Source organism: Ochlerotatus camptorhynchus, unplaced genomic scaffold (genome assembly GCF_037179485.1).
Source record: "Ochlerotatus camptorhynchus isolate MF236.1 unplaced genomic scaffold, CSIRO-AGI_Acam_v1.1 ptg000114l, whole genome shotgun sequence".
NCBI classification, from domain to species: Eukaryota; Metazoa; Arthropoda; class Insecta; order Diptera; family Culicidae; genus Ochlerotatus; species Ochlerotatus camptorhynchus.
In genome coordinates, this window is record NW_027040604.1 from 2,474,104 (window position 1) to 2,494,096 (window position 19,993).

General features: G+C 38.6%; 1 protein-coding gene across 4 annotated transcripts; it reads right to left on the reverse strand.

The window, feature by feature from the left end:
• Window positions 1-2,465: 2,465 nt before the first annotated feature.
• On the reverse strand, window positions 2,466-15,990 carry Gclc (glutamate--cysteine ligase). 4 transcript variants are annotated; one of them, XM_065220010.1, is made up of 6 exons: window positions 15,785-15,990; window positions 15,612-15,666; window positions 11,711-11,999; window positions 4,368-5,112; window positions 3,532-4,299; window positions 2,466-3,313 (listed from the first exon to the last, which is right to left on the reverse strand). In XM_065220010.1, exons 3-6 carry the CDS (start codon window positions 11,970-11,972, stop codon window positions 3,145-3,147), a joined length of 1,944 nt encoding a protein of 647 aa, XP_065076082.1. In that variant the 5' UTR covers window positions 11,973-11,999; window positions 15,612-15,666; window positions 15,785-15,990; the 3' UTR covers window positions 2,466-3,144. The 4 variants fall into 4 exon arrangements, with proteins under 4 accessions (XP_065076082.1, XP_065076081.1, XP_065076083.1 ...); XM_065220009.1 differs by having other exon boundaries at window positions 15,553-15,666; XM_065220011.1 differs by lacking the exon at window positions 15,612-15,666.
• Window positions 15,991-19,993: the final 4,003 nt, after the last annotated feature.

Here is a 19,993-nt window from a genome sequence, read left to right on the forward strand (position 1 = left end):
CTGGAAGTTTCTTTAAACTTTCTCCATGAGCTTATTTCGAAGAGTTTTTTTTTCGTCATCTATTGGAAGGTTCTTCCGAGCTTCTTCTTTTAGCTTCCTCTGGAAATGGCTACTCCTGGAATTTCCTCCAGAAGAGCTTCTGTCTTCTTTTACTGGATGATTTATCGACTTCCTTCAGAGGCTACTGTGCTACCTGACTTATAACGAATATACGTTGTATACGAGTACCCCGAATGCAACGTATGACTCGTCTAATTTTGCATAGCATTTGCAATGTAAAATTAGACGAACTATACGTTGTATTCGGGGTACTCGTATACAACGTATATTCGTTATAAGTCAGGTAACAGAGTAGTTTAAACATAACCCGGAAATTTCTTCCGGCTTAGTTCTTGTTCCAAAAGTTTAAATTTTCGCCTTCAAAATCGCCAAAGATATAAAATTAATTTAAATGGCAAATACTGATAAATACAGATTTGTTAAACCTCTCATACCGATAAGCTTGAAAACAATCTGGCAACGCTGAAACTGGCAGTTTACGACACGAGACAGTTAAGATCAGCTGACTTTTTTGTTTACCAAGAACTTTTGACAGATAACAGTAGAACTGGCAGGTTATTCTCATATGAATTTCTGCTTTGTTTATGTTTAAATTCAGCACCATTAACACCAAATCACACACAAACTCTAGATTTCTAACTGTCAGTTCCACTGAGAAACGTCTCTTGGATCACCTTATATTCGCGAGTGCCCGAGCACAAAGTGATAGGGTTTTTGATCTAATTTCCGTCCTACTAAGCACAACCCACTTTTTACCCCTCTTTCTTGAACGGGTTTTAACAATAAATTAAATGTTTCTAAACAGATGACTTCTAAATTACATACGTACCGTTGAATTTGATAAAGAGCCACTGCTTCTTGATTCTAAATTCGTCCTACGAGTTTCAATTCCGTCCAAACTCCAAACACATTGAAACGCCATTGGATTTTCTTAGTCCTACGGATAAAGGTAGAAAAAGCGAGTTCGCTAGGAGCGCTTCTTTTGGTTTGAGAACAATGAGTGTACATATTCTCACAATACACTCTAATAGGCTTTGTGTTGTAGCTTGTGAACTAACGCATCGGTACAAACGTATTACTGATTTGTGCACGGTGAAATCATTGATTATGTACTGATGTTTTCTGCTCGATAGAACGGAAATGGACGATTACGACGAAGTAGCGCTCGGAAATGCAAAATAAATACACAGACAAACAGACAAAACACTCGCAAATTGTTCATCGAATAAGCATTTAACGGACCACCTGGGGCGCGCATAGTCAATTCCCTTACGTTTGACGTTTACACACTACCGCAATCTGTTCAGCGTAGTGGCCACTAGAAATACTCAGAGGGAGAGATAGGCGGAGAAAACAAAATACAATTCGGCAGCAGGGATTTGTACCTAAATTATCTTGCAAACCTTGCTAGTAGCTAGCATGTCACATGACTTTTATTTTTGATTCGATTTACGTGCAAAATAATAATTGATTGCATCGCAATATTTTGCACATTTCTTGGTGCCATTAATTAACCAACGAAGAACAACTAATCAATAGAGTTAGAATATTGTTTTTGATTCCAAAAACTAGTGTAATTTGAGAAGCACACAAAACATAAAGGTAATGGAATTTCTGTTCGATTGCAATACTCTTAAATTTATTCTAGTAAGAATAAAAAATCCTCGGAAAAATTCTAATGGGAATGTTCGATTGGCTCAGATTTAGACAGTTCATTTGACTCAAAACATTCTCTCCGCCCATCTCTCCCTCTGAGTATTTCTAGTGCCCACCACAGTGTACTCAACAGATGGCGGTAATGTTTAAGCGACGATGTTTTACAGTGGACAATATTCAATGTGTTTTGTCTGTTTGTCTGTGATAAATAGATCAATAACTCGGTAAGGAATGATTTTTCGATCTACCTTGTCATACATTTTTTTGCTGCAAATGTGGTCTACTTTCACCTCCTTTCGGGTGTAACACAAACGACTCACTCTGTATTTTTATCCTGGGTGGCTGCATGCCTTTGCCATGACCAGGAGCAAGGTAAAATTTCTATCGACTTGCTTAAATTTTCTTATTGAGACTCCTCCGCCTGCTGCGATGTCCTGCCACTGCTTGTTTGTAGCTACATATAATTAAAATAATCGTTATGTCGATCATTACTGATCACTTTTATGGTTCTCACGCATGTGTGCATACCGAATAGCAATATGCTAGTGTTCGGTTGAGTGCTTACTCGCTCTAGAACTGCGCTTTCGCTCAGGTCGAGCTTCTACCGTAGGACCCATATGTACATTTACACGGTAACAGGATTCTTTGACTTTTTTATTCCTCGGAATATCCCCTGAAATTAACTTTTCCCACGAAGTAGACCTAGTCAATTTTCTAACAGACGTAAGAGCGCATGTTGGGGTTTGCGGTATTAAAAGTCCATGACAGATTTGTGAGGTCAGATTCAGGATCCGTTTCTTTTATTGATTGACGGTAAAAATACATGAAGAACACTCATTTCTTATTCTGCAAGTTGGTATGTGTAAAGTACTATGTTATTGTTCTATTTGGCCCATGAAAAAAGAATACTACCGCGGATAAATCACCTGCCTGCTAACTTGTAATGAAAAGAAAAAGAAAAATGCCCTCTACATACTCTGAACTCCCTCGCTACCAACTAAAGTATAACATGTATGTATAATATAATTGTATCTCTCAAATCAGAACTCAAAACTTAATAAAGGTCTTTGCTTACCCAACGGTAAAAAGTACAAAAATCGTTTCCAAAATTTAAGTATACGTGATCGTCTACTGGCTATTCGTTACTACACTTATTAAAAAAAAAAAAAAACAATATAATTTGAAGCAGTCCTACAGCAAATAGACATGTTTATGTTGAGTTTGTGTTTTCATTGCCGGCAAATTGGAACTGACCTCTGATCAAACCGAAACAAGGAAAAATTTACCCGCATAGTCAAAACTGTTACAATTCAAGTCTTGCGTGAATAATTCTGGTTCGAACTTCAGCTTCTTTTCTCATCGGATTAAATGCATGGAAACACAATGGCATGAGACGGTATTGTTTATAGACACTCCAATAAGATGAGTTTAGCACAGTTTGGTCAGATGCTTCTCGATCGCTGGCGGAATGTTGTCGGCGGTCTTCGAGTTGATGTTAGTTCCCAGCAGCTCCGGACAGGGTCGGATGCCATCCTGGATGTCCTTGGCCTTCTTCAGCAGGTCGTAGCAGATGCGCTCGCTGACCACCGAATCTTGCCTGTTGGGGAGATGGATGAAGGGTAATGTGAGTAGGTGTGCTTAAGAGAGTTTAAATTATAAAAGACAGATGTCGATTTACGCAAACTTGTTTGAACTTTGTTTTTCTTATTAAGAATATTTTTTTAAATTTGGAAGGGAGACACTCCTATAAGTAACCACACTTGTCCCTAGTTATCTGCAACGCTGCCCGTTGAGGTAAAAAAAAGTCATACTCACTTGTACTCTTCATGCCCGGTAATCTCCTGTCTCATCCAAGAGGCGGTGGTGAGCAACTCTCCAGATGCCCGTTTCTGAATCAACCTGAGGTACTGCTGAATCGTACAGTGCGTATCGGTGTCCACATCCATCGATCCGAGATAGCTGTTGATCAGCGGAACGAGTCCGGGAAAATTTTCCTTACCGTTGATGATCTGATCGATAGTCATCAATTCGTACTCCTCGTCTATACCGTTTTCGTTGTCGTGATTGGTCGCTTCCGTCGAGTTAACCTGAGCTGCTGTATCGTTACTGTTCTTTTGTCCACCGGTGGAAATGCCGGTGATGTTTTTCTTGAACCAGAACTTCTCCGTCAACACGGCACCCCGTTTCTGAGAGGTTTGCATATTTTCGTCCACCTTGCTGATCGGAATGAGAAAATCCAACTGGTAGGACAAAATCACTCTGGTAAGCAGTACCACGAAACAAACGATGGCAGCGTTCTCGAAATCGGTCAGCTGTGCCTCGCATGGTCGGAATTCTACGCGCCAACCGATTGGAGAGTTCGGTGGAGGCGGTTTAAAGCGCATCGTCTGCCAGTTGGTAGATTGAATGTTCTCAAAGTGATCGGTGTCCTCTTTGTCGTTCTGGTGAACCTTTTCGCTGAACAAGGAAACGGAATCCCGAATGAAGAGATGTGCAACGTGCTGCGCCAGTAGGTGATCGATGTCACCTTCGCGGAGACGGTTGTACAATTTTTCGTCCAACACCAAAGGCACGTCGTTGTACCTAGAAGTTCGGCAAAAAAAAATCACATTAATCCACAGATACAAGGGTTAAATGGTTAAAGAGTTTACTTTTCACCAGCTGGGGATAAGTAGGAATCGATGGAATCGTAGCGAGATTTATAGATTCGGAATCGATCATTTTTGAGCGGTAGTTCTCCTCTCTCCTCCTTCGTTCGACAGTCCACTGAGGCAGAAATGACATTCCAACGACAGTCTACGTCGGTCAGATATCCCCGATAGGCTGGACTAGCGGCCGTCAGGGCCAACATAATCGGACACATCGGAGTCAGCTGATCGTACAGCGTACGTGCTTCGGTTATGTTACAAGCTTGGAATGTCAGCTGCAGACAGCAGCAGCCCATCCCGAAGCCCATCGCGTCCATATGTACGTGGTCCGGTTTATCCGGTAGACTTCCAATGACAGGAATCACCGTGTTCTTATCTCGGAAAATGGGCAAATTGATGGACACCTTTTCACCTCGTCGCTGACGGATGTTACGGGTAAGTGTCTTGAAGCGGGGATGTCCCGGGTAGATAGCTTCATCGGGGAAATATAGCGATCGAGCTGCACAGGATTCATCCTCGGGTGTTGGCTTCGCTCGCGGGTAGGTGAAATTGGGGGCACCCAAGCGTGGGAAGTTCGTAATCGACATAACGTGCTCTCCCGGCGACAAAAGTTCGGCCACCTCAATGCGGCGATAGCGCATGTTGGCTTCCACAACGTTGAAGTGAGCCAACAAGCCTCCGTAGGGTTTCCCGGGAGTGCCCTCGATCATGTAGGCTCCATACTCCGGTCTCCAGAGTGATTTTACGCCTAGAAAATAAAATAAGGATTGGTTAGCTAGTGAGCAATATTTACTGTATGATTTAATCATGTTCCAGTAACCAAATATGTGATAGACGAAAACTGCCGGTGGAGGCATAATTGTGCCATATGAATGACCATCATAGAACATGGGACAGTCATGCGCCCACCTGCAGAAAAGAAAAAAAACTGAATCCCTAAGTAGACACATTTACGAGTAGGGAGACGTGCTTGCCGTGTATCCACGAAATGTAGGCAACAATGGTAGGAATCTAAGAGAAAGAGGAGACAACTGGTTTCTTTTTTTCTGTGACGTGTTTTTCTTCTCTCGTGGAAACGACCGTGCCAAAACTATTTCATTATGGACAACGCAGTCGACTGTCAAAATGCAAGAAAAGTTTCTCGCGTTTCTATACGTCGCCCGACCAATCAGGTGCTGGTTCGCGTTTGACAGAAAATTGGTTCATAAAAGTCCCCCTCAAGTCCAACTTGAGTTCAGGAATTCAGCAATAAATACCACATTGACGACGAGCAACAGAAACCCTTCAGCGATGGGCAAAGTTCGATCGGGTCAGGCAATTAACCACTTCATTCGAGCAGTTAAAATGACGTTTACTACCACTCGAACTTTGAAATAAAACATTATTTTGAGATTTATTCTTCTAGAATCACGAGAAAGGTAGCCATCATTTGTGCATTTCATAAAAAATAGAAATTAGTTGGTCAAGTTTTGTGAAATCGCTGGTAGAAAGTCACGCCAAAACTGCTTGACAAAGTGGTCAATTTTGAAACCTAAAGGTCCGTTTAGACTATCTGATTTCTTGGTCTGATTTTGACCGCCGCCATAATGAAAAATCTGCTCGATTTTACTTTCGACACCCATTGTCGAACCTCCCTGTTTCCTGGTGTTCACACTGCTTGCACATGTCCAAAGAACTGTTAATTTTGATTTCAAAACAAAACTGTACCAGGAATCAAAAGTAAATACTTCCATAATGAGTTATCGGAAAATTGCTCTAGCTTCGGGAGGCGTATTTGCTTTTATTATTTTAAATAAAATTAGAAGGATAAGGTGAACTTTGTGGAGTAGGAAATAATTGCTCAGGAAGAACACCGGCAGGGATCTGGCTCATCGTGTCCTTCAAGAACTGCAAAATGAAGACGAAGCTATTGGGAAAAGTTCTCTATAGATCTACATGATTCCTTGAGTTCTGAAAATTGCCGTTAAGAACTCAATTCTGCATATTTCTCTGAAAACCCGTGGACATCCCTGAAGTATTGTTTCTGTTTTCTGGTAAAATATGTTTGAAGATCAAAAATATTTGTTGAAGGTCTGTACATTTCTCGATAGTTCTGCAGATTTATTTGAAGTTATGTGTGCTCTTCAAAAGTTCTGCAAATTTGACTAAAAATTTAAAAAAGATTCTTACCCATGCATCAATTTTGGTTTTATGAGGGTTCTGTAGACCATGTTTTAGACTTGTAGAACGCTTTAAAACCTCGATAAAACTTGCAATTTTACTTGGGTAAAGATCAACAATTATCTCCAACATTCAATAAATTTCTAAAAATCAACGAACTTCTCTAAGGTTCTGTAATTTTCTCTGCAGATTGTCATGATCCAATGAATTTCGGCAAATATCTCTGAACATCAACACAATTCCCTAAAACAATTGAAAAATTTATCTAGAAAATTTTGAGCTTCCCGGAAATTTTTGGAAGTTCTCTGAAGATCTTCTAATTTTTCTGAAATTGTGCAAATATATCTTAATATCAGCGAACTCTCCTGAAGCTCTGTTAATTTCTCTTAAAATACAAGAACCTTAATAAAATTCTTATTTTCAGTACATTTACGATCTACCCTCTAAATTTTTCTGAAGTTCCTAAAATTTCTGTTAAATTCTGTAAAGTTTTCTTAAGTACTGTGTTTCTGCTCTGAAGATCTACGAACTGCCTTGAAGTTCAGTAAATTTTTCAGTAGATCTCTGAACTTCTCTAAATTCCTGTAAATTTCTTTGTGGATCTTGGACTTCCATAAAGTTCTGCGGATTTACATGAAATTCTTTGAAATACCCCAAAGCTCTACAAATATTTAGACAATATTTGAACTTCGCTAATGTTTTCAAAATTTCTCTTGTGTATTTACGAAGTTGTGTAAATATTTCTAAAGATCGGCGAACATTCCCAAAGTTATGTTAGTTTTGCTGAAGTTTGGATTTTTTTTCTAAAAATGTACGAACTTCCTGAAGTTTTACAGACTTCTCTTAAAGTCTACGGACTTCTCTGAAGTTCTTCAGATCAATCTATTTCTATCTTCCATGGAGTTCTGCAAAATCTTGGGTACTTTGCTAAGATTTGTTTTTGGAATTGATGTACTTTTTGTCTTTATGATTTTTTCTGAAGATCTCAAATTGTTCTGAAACTGTGAAGCTGTCTGAACCACGGAATGTTTCTGAAGATCTGCAAAATTGCTTGTAGTTCTGAATATTTCTCTTAATATATACTCTTCCAAAGTTCTGCAAATACCTTTTAAGTTATGTAAAAATGCCTGAAGCTCCGTAGTTCTATTCTACAGATCTACGAATTGCGGGCTACCCTGAAGATCTGAAAATTTCCCTGGAGATGTTTAAAATTACCTAAAGTTCTCAAAATTTATCTTGAAATATTTGAGCTTCCTTGAAGTTTTAAATATTTCTCTCATGATCTACAAATTTCCCTGAAATAGTATCAATAATTTTTTTAAATCGCTGAACTTCCCTGAAGTTCAGCAAATTTCATTGGAGAGCCATTAAAATTTCTGAGATTCTAAAAATGTATCAGAAAATCTGCACTTTTTCTTGGAAGGTCTTCAAATTTATCTGAAGATCTATGACCATTCTTGTGATTTTTTCAAAAGTTCTGTAGCTTTGTTCTGAAGATCTACGAACTTTTCTGATGTTCAAAAGATTTCAGTAGATCTCTAAACTTCTGTGATTTTTTTTACATTTCACTGTAGATTCTTGGACTTGTCTGAAGTTCTGCGAATTTCCCTGAAGATTTGCAAAATTATCCTTACAATTTTACAAATTGGTCTGAACATATTTTAGCTTGCTTGAATTTTTGAAAATTTATCTGAAGATCTACAATCTCTCTTATGATTTTTTTAGAATTTCTGCAAATTTCTGTTAAATTCTGTAAAATTTTCTGAAGTTTTGTGGTTCTGTTCTCTAGATTTACGAACTACGCTGAAGCTCAACTACTTTCTCAGTAGAAATCTTAGCTAGATCTCAAACCTGCTGTCTGACATACTTATTCTTATATAATACATGCTTAGTATTATATAAACACTGTTTTGTTGACCATGCCATGATCAAAGCCGTTATAGTATCTTTTGACCAATCACACTGGTAAATAACAATCAGTAAAATAATTTATTAAATAATAATATTGAATAGTTAAATCGGTTCATAAAAACACAAATCAAGCATTCTTCTCACAGCAAAAAATTAATTTTAATATTACATCCAAGAGGATGCACTTCAATCATGTCGAAATTCTCATGCAATTTTTATGGCCACAAAAATAAACAAATGCATTAAAAGCAGCGTAATGTCAGTATATGCAATGTTTTAATGATAATTTTGTCCTTTTTGGCAAGTAATATTATACCATATTTATGACACGATTGAAGTGCATCCAGTTTGATGTGATATCAGAATAAATTTTTTGCTGTTCAGCAGTTCAAATCCGTGAATTTTAGAAAACAAAAAAAAAATCAATATTTTCACCTCCCGGTTATTTTGCTGAATGAGTCGAATGAAAATTAAATACAAATCTATTTCCTTCGACAAATCAAACGTCAAATCTTATCATCATGACGAAAACGTGTGAACGCATCTGAACATTGCATCCGACAAAATTATCGAGCAGTCCGCTCGAATCAGACCAACAAATCAGATAGTCTAAATGTACCTTAAGTAACCAACAAGCCCGTCAATTCGCCTTTTTGCAGTATAAGGTTGATTAAAGAGCCTACATTTATAAAGAGGTGACATGTCAAAATTGGAACAATCGATTGTCTGTCAAAGTCATAGGAAAAGTCATTCCAATCGAGCAGAAGACCTATCAAATGGATAAGATGTCGTCTCTTTATAAATTCAGGCTCTTTAAGGTTGATATGCGGCTAATATAGAGCTTGAAGCCGTATATTATTTTTACTTCAAATATGGCAAAATTTTCAGGATTCTTACACTTGATGCATTGAATTTACGCCAAATAAATTGAGGGGCATTGAGGAGGAATTATATGGATAATTCTAAAGGAATTTTGTGGAAATTTTTTTGTGGATTATTTTTTAGACAATTGAAAAGGTAAATGCCAAACTAGTTCTGAAGAGACTATTCTGGGGTTTGTGAATAGAATTACAGGGAACTTTAAAGCAAATGGGAAGGAGGTTCAGGGCGCATTCTAAGGGAATCCGGGGGAGGCTTTCACAACCCTACGGCAAATTTTATGATGATAAGACTACAATCCTGAAACTACGGCTAATGCTCACCTACAGCCAAGACTCTACATTTTCGAAGCTCTAAAATGAACTCGAGTTTTGTTTCTTTCATATAACGTGTTAAACGCTTCATTTCTACAACGTCTAGCTAGACACGCTTAGAACGAAAGGCTTGCTGTGGATTTTCTCATCGTTGCATTGCTCACCCCTTTCAATGAAAGTAACGTCGATGTTCGAGTTGAAACGAAACCTCTTTATGGCTTTCAATCCCTTTCACCGACACCCTTTCATATATTTTCATTTTCCGTCATCCACGTCATGAAACCCCGGTTGGTTTGTTTCATGAATGATGAAAGTATCAAAGTCGAGCGATCTTTCACTCGTCCGCTTCACCACGGAAGTTGTGAGGAAAACACCTTACACGTTTTAAGAAGACTATCATGTTAGTTCTGAGTACAATTTCAATTCAAAGAGAACTCAATGGAGATTAGGAGTAGAATTCCAAAGGAGTTCGTAGGCAAATAGAAGGGAGTGCTGATGAGAGTTTCCAGGGAATTCCGAAAACCGTTCTAGTAAATCGAGGTCTGAGAATTGCTCCAAAGTAATTCTGATGAGATTTTCCGTAGACCCATAGAGGTAACTCTAAGACTAGAAGGTCCCGAAGTAATGTGGTCAACTTTTTGGCTCAGCTTTGGTACTATCTTCGGTCCCAAGCTAGTCGATGCACCCCTCGAAACATAGGAAAATCAACGAATCCCTCATTTTATCTGTCAAACTTTCATATCGAATCAAAACAAACATAGAATTTCGATGGGGTACGTTAATCGATTTGCTTGGGACCAATAGGCGAGTCAAGTAGTGAGCCAATTTAAAATCGTTAGTTTCCACCGGTTGGTAGACCCCCGTTAATCGGAACGACACTTCATGCATATTAACGGGGTTCATTTTTAATTTGAGCATCTAGTAACCCTATGAACTTATTTGCTATTTTGTTTTGATTCTGCGTCCCGTTTCGCATCGTTCCTTTCGCACTCCCATTCCATGAACGAAATGACGTTTGAGCAGTTTTTAGTTTGCATGATGTGCTGATTAGCGGGGTTCAAACTAAAAAGTGTTCAGATTAAAAACGGTCAGATTATTGAAGGAATTAAATATATTTTCAAGCGAATTCTGAAAAGAATCGAATGGGAATTTTCAGGAGAATTCGGAGGGAAATATATGAAGAAATTCCGTGGGAATTCTGAGTAGCGTTTTACGGGAGTGCCGCAAAATATTCCAAAGGGTTTCCGAGAAAAAATGCAAGGGAAAATCGAGCAGATTTTCATGGAAATTCTGAACATAATTTCAAGGGAATTGTCAAACGATTGTGTCTGGGAGCATTCCTGGAAATTCTGTGGAGAATACCGAGAGGTAATTTAGCTTTCTACTGTTTCATTGCAAAGAACGAGGTGTTCCATCATAATTTGATTTGTATCTTAAAGGGAAAAGTCTCAGCTTCCAAAAGACGTGTTTAGCTTTTAAATTGAAAGGTACTTATGCAAAACTCATTTTTAAGGAAAAAAAAATCTAATATTGACGTCAACAAAATTGATTTAAATCATCAAGCATTTGTTAAAAAAAAGTTCAATGATTGGATAACCCCAAAATATGAGCCTTTGCAAAAAAATGGTAAAGATGGTTTAACGTAGAGAGGGTCTAGTATGCACCGCCGATTTTCATTGCATTGGCAGTGTTGTTAGAAATCACCTAGGCATAGGTTGCCAAGGCAGTTAGTTTTGAATCCGCTTCTCTCTTATACTAGACCCTCTCTAGTTAAGGGGTCGTGCAATCGTTTTCAAGTTTGTATATTTGTAATTTCACTAATATCACTCGAGCTTTGGTTCTAGTTATCTAAATGCTGTCAAAATTAAATACGTGGTTGCCATGACAATAGGCAACAAGCCTGTGATTGCAAACATAAAACGTTAAGCACCCTATTGTACATACATGTCTTAAAGCTCAACTGGGAAGACCTCTGAAATTTGAAGAGCATGACATTTTTGAACTACACTTTCTGTTCGGTAAGCCTATACTATATCTGAACTTGTTCAAATGTCATTCATTTAAATTTCCCCACGGCCTCACCTGTCGGATCGCTGTGTTCCTTCTCGTTGAGCACGGCCAGCATCTCGCGAGCCCGCAGCGAAACCTGCGTTTCCTTTTTCTCGTCGTTGAAACGCACGATGATGTACTCGACCTCGTCGCCCCACTTTAGGACATCACCCTGCCTATCCTTGAGCCGGGCGTACATATTGATGAACTGTTCGATGCCATGCTCTCGCACATGCTGCGCCAGTACCTTCGTTTCCTCCCAACTCAGCGGACTACCCTCGCTCAGCAGACCCATCGTGCGCTGATTTGTTTTCGTTTATTTCTGTAAAGGAAAAATGATACCGGAATGAGTGCTTGTTGTGTACCGAAATTCTTTGCAATAGAACGCATACTCCGCAAAAGCGACCGCGCTGCGATTTCCTAAGTTGGCAAATTTGTGTATGATAGCTTAATCGCAATCGCGTTTGCCAGGCGGAACTACGTTCATTTGATTATACTTGGCCGAGGTTAATGAAACTTTACGTAATGAATTGATTGAAGGTATGATCAGGTGACGGAACTTGCATTAGCTCATTCTTTCGTAGAACTAAACTCAAATGTTTGACAAGTTCGAGTACCTCTACTTGTCTTGACTCAAGTGCTCTCTCTCTGGTAAATAAATACAAACTAAAGAGGTGAACCACCAGCAAACAGAACAAACTTGGTTTCTTCCAAGATCAGCATTTTGATTTCAAAATGACGCCGCATAATAAGTAGACACAAAATGAAACAAAAAAGCTTAGTCTATTGATGCCGTTTGTGCGCCTTTAGGAACCAGATAACTTGTTGGTGATAAGGAAGAGAGACAGTTTCGTTTTCTAAGCTGTGCTGAACGTAGCAAGCGTTGTAAACTAGGCTTACTGGAAACCATCTCAAGTAGGTAGCTAATATGATTGATGATTGATTAATGTTGTGAACTCACAAACGTGTGCTGTCATTAAAATTAGATCAGAAAAACGTGTTTTGTGTAATTTCGCGCATTGTTTTCTTCTCGTCAAGTGACATTTTAACGATATTTCAATTATAATAATCGCTCATGTTTTATACTGGTTTATAATAACATAGCAAGGGGCTAGACATTTGCGTGAACTCAACATTTGCTTTGTTAATATATTAAAATATATCACGATATATTCAAATATATTCTACCATCACAGCAAACTCTTTTGTCAATGGATTTTGTTTATTCTGATCTTATTTCGTAGGACTTTGCTTATGTCCAGGGTAGCCAGCGAACCGGGAAATAACCGGGAATTTTATAATTAACCAGGAAAACCAGGAGAAACCCGGGACTACCCCAACAAACATTATTCAGAGCTTATTCATGCAAAAATATGCTTCTTCAGCTAAAAATTGGCTTATCCAGCTTTCCATGCTCGGTAATGGCGGCCTGTTTGTATGAATAAATGTATCCTTCACTGTGCTTTTTGACACTAACTGGAGGGCGTATGTTGTTCCATTTTCTTCTGTTCCTGGGAGAGGGAAAGGGAAGGGGTTGAAATTCGAACATCCAGATAGTGTCAAAAGCACAGTTAAGGATACATTTATTCATACAAACAGGCCGCCATTACCGAGCATGGAAAGCTGGATTCAGCTCTTAATCAGTTCACATTAATTTTGAGGTTAGGTTATAGTTATTAGTGTTCTAGTAGTCTACATTGCAAACTGCGCAATGATTTGCCAAAATAATATCAATATTACATATTCAGAAGTTTCAGATCCTTCCAAACACAAGCCTAAAAGCTGGTAAAAAGTTGACCTTAAAATACCAAAAGGGTTAGCGAAGGGTTAGTGTTAGGTCATTTGAAGAAACCAGTGGGTCGCAGCCCTTGGAGAGTTACTTAGAATGCCTTTGAATATATCCTCAGAGTTTACTTTGAATTCTCCTGATAATTTCGTTAGATCTTTTAAATTTTCGCAAAACAGTATTGCCTTGGAGTCCTCCTCATAAATTTTTTGGATTGATTCACTTTTTTAACTTAGACGCTATCTACGAACCCAGTTCAAGTAATTAAGTAATCTCACAACTACTGATCGCGTTCCTGTATTCCTTATCTGCCTCCAAAAGCATAACTGTCCCATCTGATTAGAAAATCACGCAGAGATTGGACAGTCACGCTTTTATGGGTAGATAAAGTACGTCATGTTCCAGTGGGTTGCACACCCCAATGCAATGCATAAGCTATACGAAATACAGTCTATTAATTACTAATAATTACTCGATAATTCTATAACTCGATGGTCCCTTCAATATCGAGTTCTCAAAATTCACTATACGTGACAAAAGAGGGAAACTTGTCCAGGATTTCATAATTTTTCATTATTTTCCAACATTTCATTTCATCAGTGTCTTCATCATTTTTTTTCCAATCGTTTAAGAAGTGATAACCGATAAATTAAGTTTTTTTTACTCTTGGTAAACGTGTAGTGACATGAAACGTTAACTAATAGTCCTTCCCTGTCTTTCCCTGAAACGAAATCCATTGTTTACTGAAAAAATGGAATTGGGCTTTTAAAAACTCGAGTCTTTTCCACCATTGGGGTAAGCATGAGCAATTCTCGTTGATAGAAGTGATTGATTACTGATGGATCAACTTAAGCTCAGTGTGCTCGCTCACAGTGTTCAACCTATGACAGGCCTCACACATAACAAGAGTAACACACATTTTTTCTTAACTTGGCACTCTGCATTGGACACAAAATCTATTCAAACATATTCATAAGATCGATGTTTCGATCGGTCATGAAATACTATTACTTTTCACTGAAGTTCTCCAAGTTGGTCACAATCTATGTTTTTTTCTTCAACTACTAATTTTAGCCCGACGCATATTTATGATTTTGGGGCTAATCACTGCTGATTTCGTTTTCTAGAATTCACATTTCCGGTGGTTAGTAAAAGCTACGACAGGTAGCTAGAATCTTCGCTTAATTTCGCAATCTACAGCACATATGGTGTAACCATGTTAAAACTTGTTTTAGTTTGTACAAAGCTTTTAGATGTTACGATAATTCGACGTAGCGTTTACCACAAACATGACATTAGCCAAACCACATTAATCAACCTTCTCACTGACCGACTGATAAGCCTATTGTACTGAAGCCAATTTGTCCGATATTGGGCCCATGCACGCCACACTGAATAATGGCTAATCACCGATAGCGCTCTTACATGTTACGTAACACTAATTCCAATATACCGTGTCGCTTAGACTCAATTACATTCTGCAGCTAAATGATTCCTCTCCTCGAGCAGTTGTTGCCACTTAACGATGACTTTTACTTTTTCGACCCGGTACAGCTAAAGGCTGAAGGGGTTTGTTTAGGTCACCAGAGGCACCATAGAAATCAGATGTGAATCAAGGACACGCCGCCGCGATGCTTTTGTTTACTATACAACCACATCAACACTTACACGCTATACGGCGGTGCCGCCTCGATATACTACGGGACGGCTTGGATGTGTGTGTGTGTCTGATTGGATAAATTGACTGACCTGCTGACTGCGATATCACTTCCCCGTACGGGACGGTATTGGTGCAGTGAGTGTAAATTGACCAAGCTGAATATTGTTCAATAAATTCCGGAGCCCCTTCGCCGCGTCAAAACGCAATAGCACACACGCGCCTTCCCCAAGTCAAGGTTAAGTTGCGAAAATTCTAACACTTAATAACAAACGGCGCTCTGCACTGTTTCACCACCAGAAACTCGATCTAATATGATTGGTGTGTCTATTCCGGCGAGGCACTTTTATAGAAAACAGCGGCAATACTCAGCTGATATGTGATCCCAGATAAGACTATCTATGAAAGAAATTCATGCTACTCATCACTTACGAAATCCAGCAGCTGCAGCTATTTCCGAACGATGACGACTAACAGCCCAGGCGCCTTACTTGAACCGACTCGCTTGCTTACGTCACTGTTTTCGGTATAAATCCTTCGCTCAATCTGGAACAAATTAAAACAAAATTTGCATCGTCACAATCGGGGCTGATGTCACTCGCTTTTCCCAGCCCCAGCAAACAAAATTGAAGTACGGTAGCTATATCTCGCGGCAGACACTTACCCCACCCGCGCCCAGCCAACGACCTGCGCTGCGATAAAAAAGACAAACGGTGCCTGGCTGTGTAAAGTAGGTAGGTACCTATGTATCCTCGAGCGAACTATGGGACCAGCAGACAGCAGCAGCGCGGGGGTACCTATTTGTTCCGTGGACGGCGAGCTCCGAATGATAAGCACGCGCTCTTCACGGCAGCTACCGACGTTGTGAAATACTCCGTAACGTTGAGAGAAGGTTTTGGAATGATGTGCTTCTTGTGTGTATGCGCGAGAGAGCGAATGTTTTCAAACCTCCCAAGCACATGGTTCGCTCTCATAGCATGTTGTGCTGGTGCTGGGTTGGGTGGATTATGTTGTTAGCATAGACTTGTGTTTACGTTACGATGTGCTGTCAGTTTGCCGGCTTTTAGACAGCTGATGAACGGCACGAGCGATGGAACATGGGGACTCCGGTTTAGACCGACTAGTCAGATGACTGTGGGCTGAGATGGAATTTTATTTGTGTCTTCAAATTAGTTGTTGTTGGCTTAACGGGTATACCTCAATATAACGTAACTGTCACTTTTCACGTCACTGTTTTATCCTTCATCTATGGGGCATGCCAATTTGAATAATTGAATTGTTATTTGTAAGATATCGACGATGGAAGTCAGAAGTGACAGTTACGTTATATCGAGGTATGCATGTAGCAGGTTATTTAGGATTCATTTCTCGCAATGGGCTTTTAAGGACTATTCAAGTTATATAACGGGCATCCAGAATTGTCTGTAACTTTTTCATGTTTCATTGTATACGTATGGTTTTGCAAATATCAATATTAACAAGAAAAATAATTAGGCGTTATCTACCCAAGTAAGACAATATAAGGCTGATACACGGCTAACATAGGGCTTGCTAAGCTTTATATTGCCGCATATTTGCCTTATGTTGCAAAAAGACGGATCAGTGGGTTTATTGGTTACTTGGGTAATCTAAATAGTCATATTCCAGGATGCTTTCTCGTATTGACTACGTTTGTATTAGATTAGATTAGAAATAAACGACATCTGTAAGCATTCACGACATGACCAGACACTGTAATGTGGTCGTAACATTGTAAGTTTTATCGGGCATTCTACATGTCGTAACCATAAAACCAAAAATGTTACTTGAGAAGTGATCTTGCGTAAAATGAATCTAAGCTAAGCAGTGGTTTAAAAGTGAAAATTTATCAAATTAATTGTTTTCTGATGAATGCGTACATTTTGGCATTTAAGTGTATTCAGAAGATATTCATGACTTTATCTTTTGCATCTTTTGGAATATCCACCTTAAGTTTTCCTAAAGGTGCAACTGTATTCCAGAAAACTAACATTTTATTTCAACAGATATAGAATAATGTTTCTGTGCAATGTTGTAGAAAATATATTTTCAAGCAAATTTGCTGACGATTACCATAACTTCAGTTTATCGAAATAATGGAGGTAGTTTGACAAGTGCACCTGGCGAACCAGTTTTTTGTTACTTTTCTGCATTTTAATCCAGTTATATCTCTTCGGCATGTGATCTATTAATTTCCTATGAGGTTTACAACTTTTCTGAAGTGATTGAATACTTTCCGAAGTGCTTATGAACACATCTGGAACGATTCTGTTCTCTTAGCAGTGATTTCGATTTTTTATAAAGTGATTCAGTACTTTCTGAAGTGATAAAGAACAATTCCGAAGTGATTCAAAACATTTCCGAAGTGATTCAGTTCTTTTATAAGTGATTAGGAATTTCTTTGAAGTGATTCAGTACTTTCAGAAGTATTTCCGAACATTTCTGAACTGATTCAGTACTTTCCGAAATGATTCAGAATTTGTATGATGTGATTCAGTACCTTCGAAAGTGATTTAGAACTTTCCTTAAGTGATTCAATACTTTGCGAAGCCGAGCATTTCTGAAGTGTTTTAGTTCGTTTAGATGTGATTCCGAATTTATTTGAAGTGATTCAGTACATTCAGAAGTATTTCAGTACGTTTCCGATCTTGACGGATCGATCTTATATTTGGCTCTAGAATCGGTCCACTGATTAAATCGGTACCAAAGAATCAATCTTTGGTAGATCGATCTTATGATTTTTATGCTTATTGACCTTTCTTGACGTTTATAACTCGCACACTTGCGCAATTCCATGTTCAAGTGCTTAGTTTGCTATCCTCACTTCGGCTTTAGCCAATTGTTTGTTATTGTTATCCTCACTTTCGGACCATCAATACTCTTACATCTAGATAGAGCTGGAATTAGGGTGTAACAGCATTTGTAAACAATGACTCCTATCGATGATTTCTAGGAATTCAAGGCACGTTCTCGCAGACAAACCTAACCATCGAATAGGGGAAGTCTTTCCCTACCCGATGAGGATGTTGGTTTGCGTGGGCGACCCTTGAATTTCTAGAAATCATCAAGAGAAGTCATTGTTTACAAAAGCTGTTAGGCCCTAATTCCAGCTCTATCTAGACATATAGAATGGACTACCGCTTGTTTACGTTGGTACCCCAAGAAATTCTTTCCTTTATAATATTCAATTAAATGTTGTCGTGACAGTAAGAAGCAATGAGCAAAGAAGGAAGGGGGTAGGAAAACCTTCAAATGTTGCTGTATTCGTTAATATCGGAATCGCAAATAGTGACGTCATTGTAGGGAACAATGTCCGTTAAATTTAACACGCAGTCTGGGGTGAGAGTAAATCGTTTTTTGCAATGTCAATACAATTTTTTTAAGATCGAAAAGATCGAAAGAAGAGATCGATCTTTTCGATCTTTTCGTGGACAAAGAATCGATCCGAAAAATCTTAAATCGGGATGAAAAAGATCGATCGGGGCCTCCCTTAGCTCAGTCGGTAAAGGTGCAGCTACAAAGCAAGACCATGCTGGAGGTGGCTGGGTTCGATTCCCGGTTCGGTCTAGGAATTTTTCGGGTTGGAAAATTTCTCGACTTCCCTGGGCATAGAAGTATGATTGGACTTGCCACACAATCATATCAATGCAAAAATGGTACAGGCATCGAAAGCTCCCAATTAATAACTGTGGAAGTGCATCTAGAACACTAAGTTGAGAGCACGCAATAAGCTAATATGCGATATGCAATAAGCTTGAAATGTGAAGAAGAAGAAGAAGAAGAAGAAGAAGAAGAAGAAGGAGAAGAAGAAGAAGAAGAAGAAGAAGAAGAAGAAGAAGAAGAAGAAGAAAAAGATCGATCTTCCAAAGATCGATCCAAGATCGCCCAATCCTATTCCGAACTTTTTTGAAGTGATTCAGTAATTTCTGAAGTGATTCCGTACATATCTGGAATGATTCAATTCTTTTACAGGTGGTTCCGATTTTTTATGAAGTGATTCAGAACAATTCAGAAGTGGGCTTATACTTTCTGACTTTCCTTAAGTGATTCAATACCTTGCGAAGTGATGCCGAGAATTTCTGAAGTGTTTGAGTTCTTTTAGAAGAAATTCCGAATTTATTTGAAGTGATTCAGTACTTTCAGAAGTATTTCCGAACACTTTTGAAGTGATTAAGTACTTCCAGAAGTGATTCCGAACATATCTGGAACGATTCAGTTCTTTTAGAGGTGGTTCCGATTTTTGTTGAGTGATTCAGAACAATTCAGAAGTAGTTCAGAACATTTCCAGAGTTATTCAGTACTTTCCGAAGTGATTTAGAGCTTTCCTTAAGTGATTCAATACTTTGCGAAAGTGATGCCGAAGATTTCTGAAGTGTTTTAGTTATCTTAGAAGTGATTCCGAATTTATTTGAAGTGATTCAGTACGTTCAGAAGTATTTCCGAACACTTCTGAAGTGATTCAGTACTTCCTGAAGTGATTCTGAACATATCTGAAACGATTCAGTTCTTTTAGAGGTGGTTCCGATTTTTTATTATGTGATTCAGAACAATTCAGAAGTGGTTCAGAACATTTCTAGAGTTATTCAGTACTTTCCGAAGTGACTCAGAATATTTCTAAAGTGGTCTAATACTTTCTGAAGTGATTAGGACTTTCCTTAAGTGATTAAATACCTTGCGAATTGATGCCGAGCATTTTTTTTAAGTGTTTCTGTTCTTTTAGAAGTGATTCCAAATTTATTTGAAGTGAATCAGGACTTTCAGAAGTATTTCCGAACATTTCTGAAGTGATTCTGAACATATCTGGAACGATTCAGTTCTTGGTTAAGATTTTTTATTAAGTGATTCAGAACAATTC

Excerpts from the sequence above, each read along its gene's own strand:
- Gclc (XM_065220011.1), bottom strand. The coding sequence starts at position 11,972 with ATGGGTCTGCTGAGCGAGGGTAGTCCGCTGAGTTGGGAGGAAACGAAG. Across the intron at positions 5,113-11,710 it reads GGAACACAGCGATCCGACAG|GCGTAAAATCACTCTGGAGA; the intron begins GTGAGGCCGTGG and ends TTTATTTTCTAG. Across the intron at positions 3,314-3,531 it reads ACCGGGCATGAAGAGTACAA|GCAAGATTCGGTGGTCAGCG; the intron begins GTGAGTATGACT and ends TCTCCCCAACAG.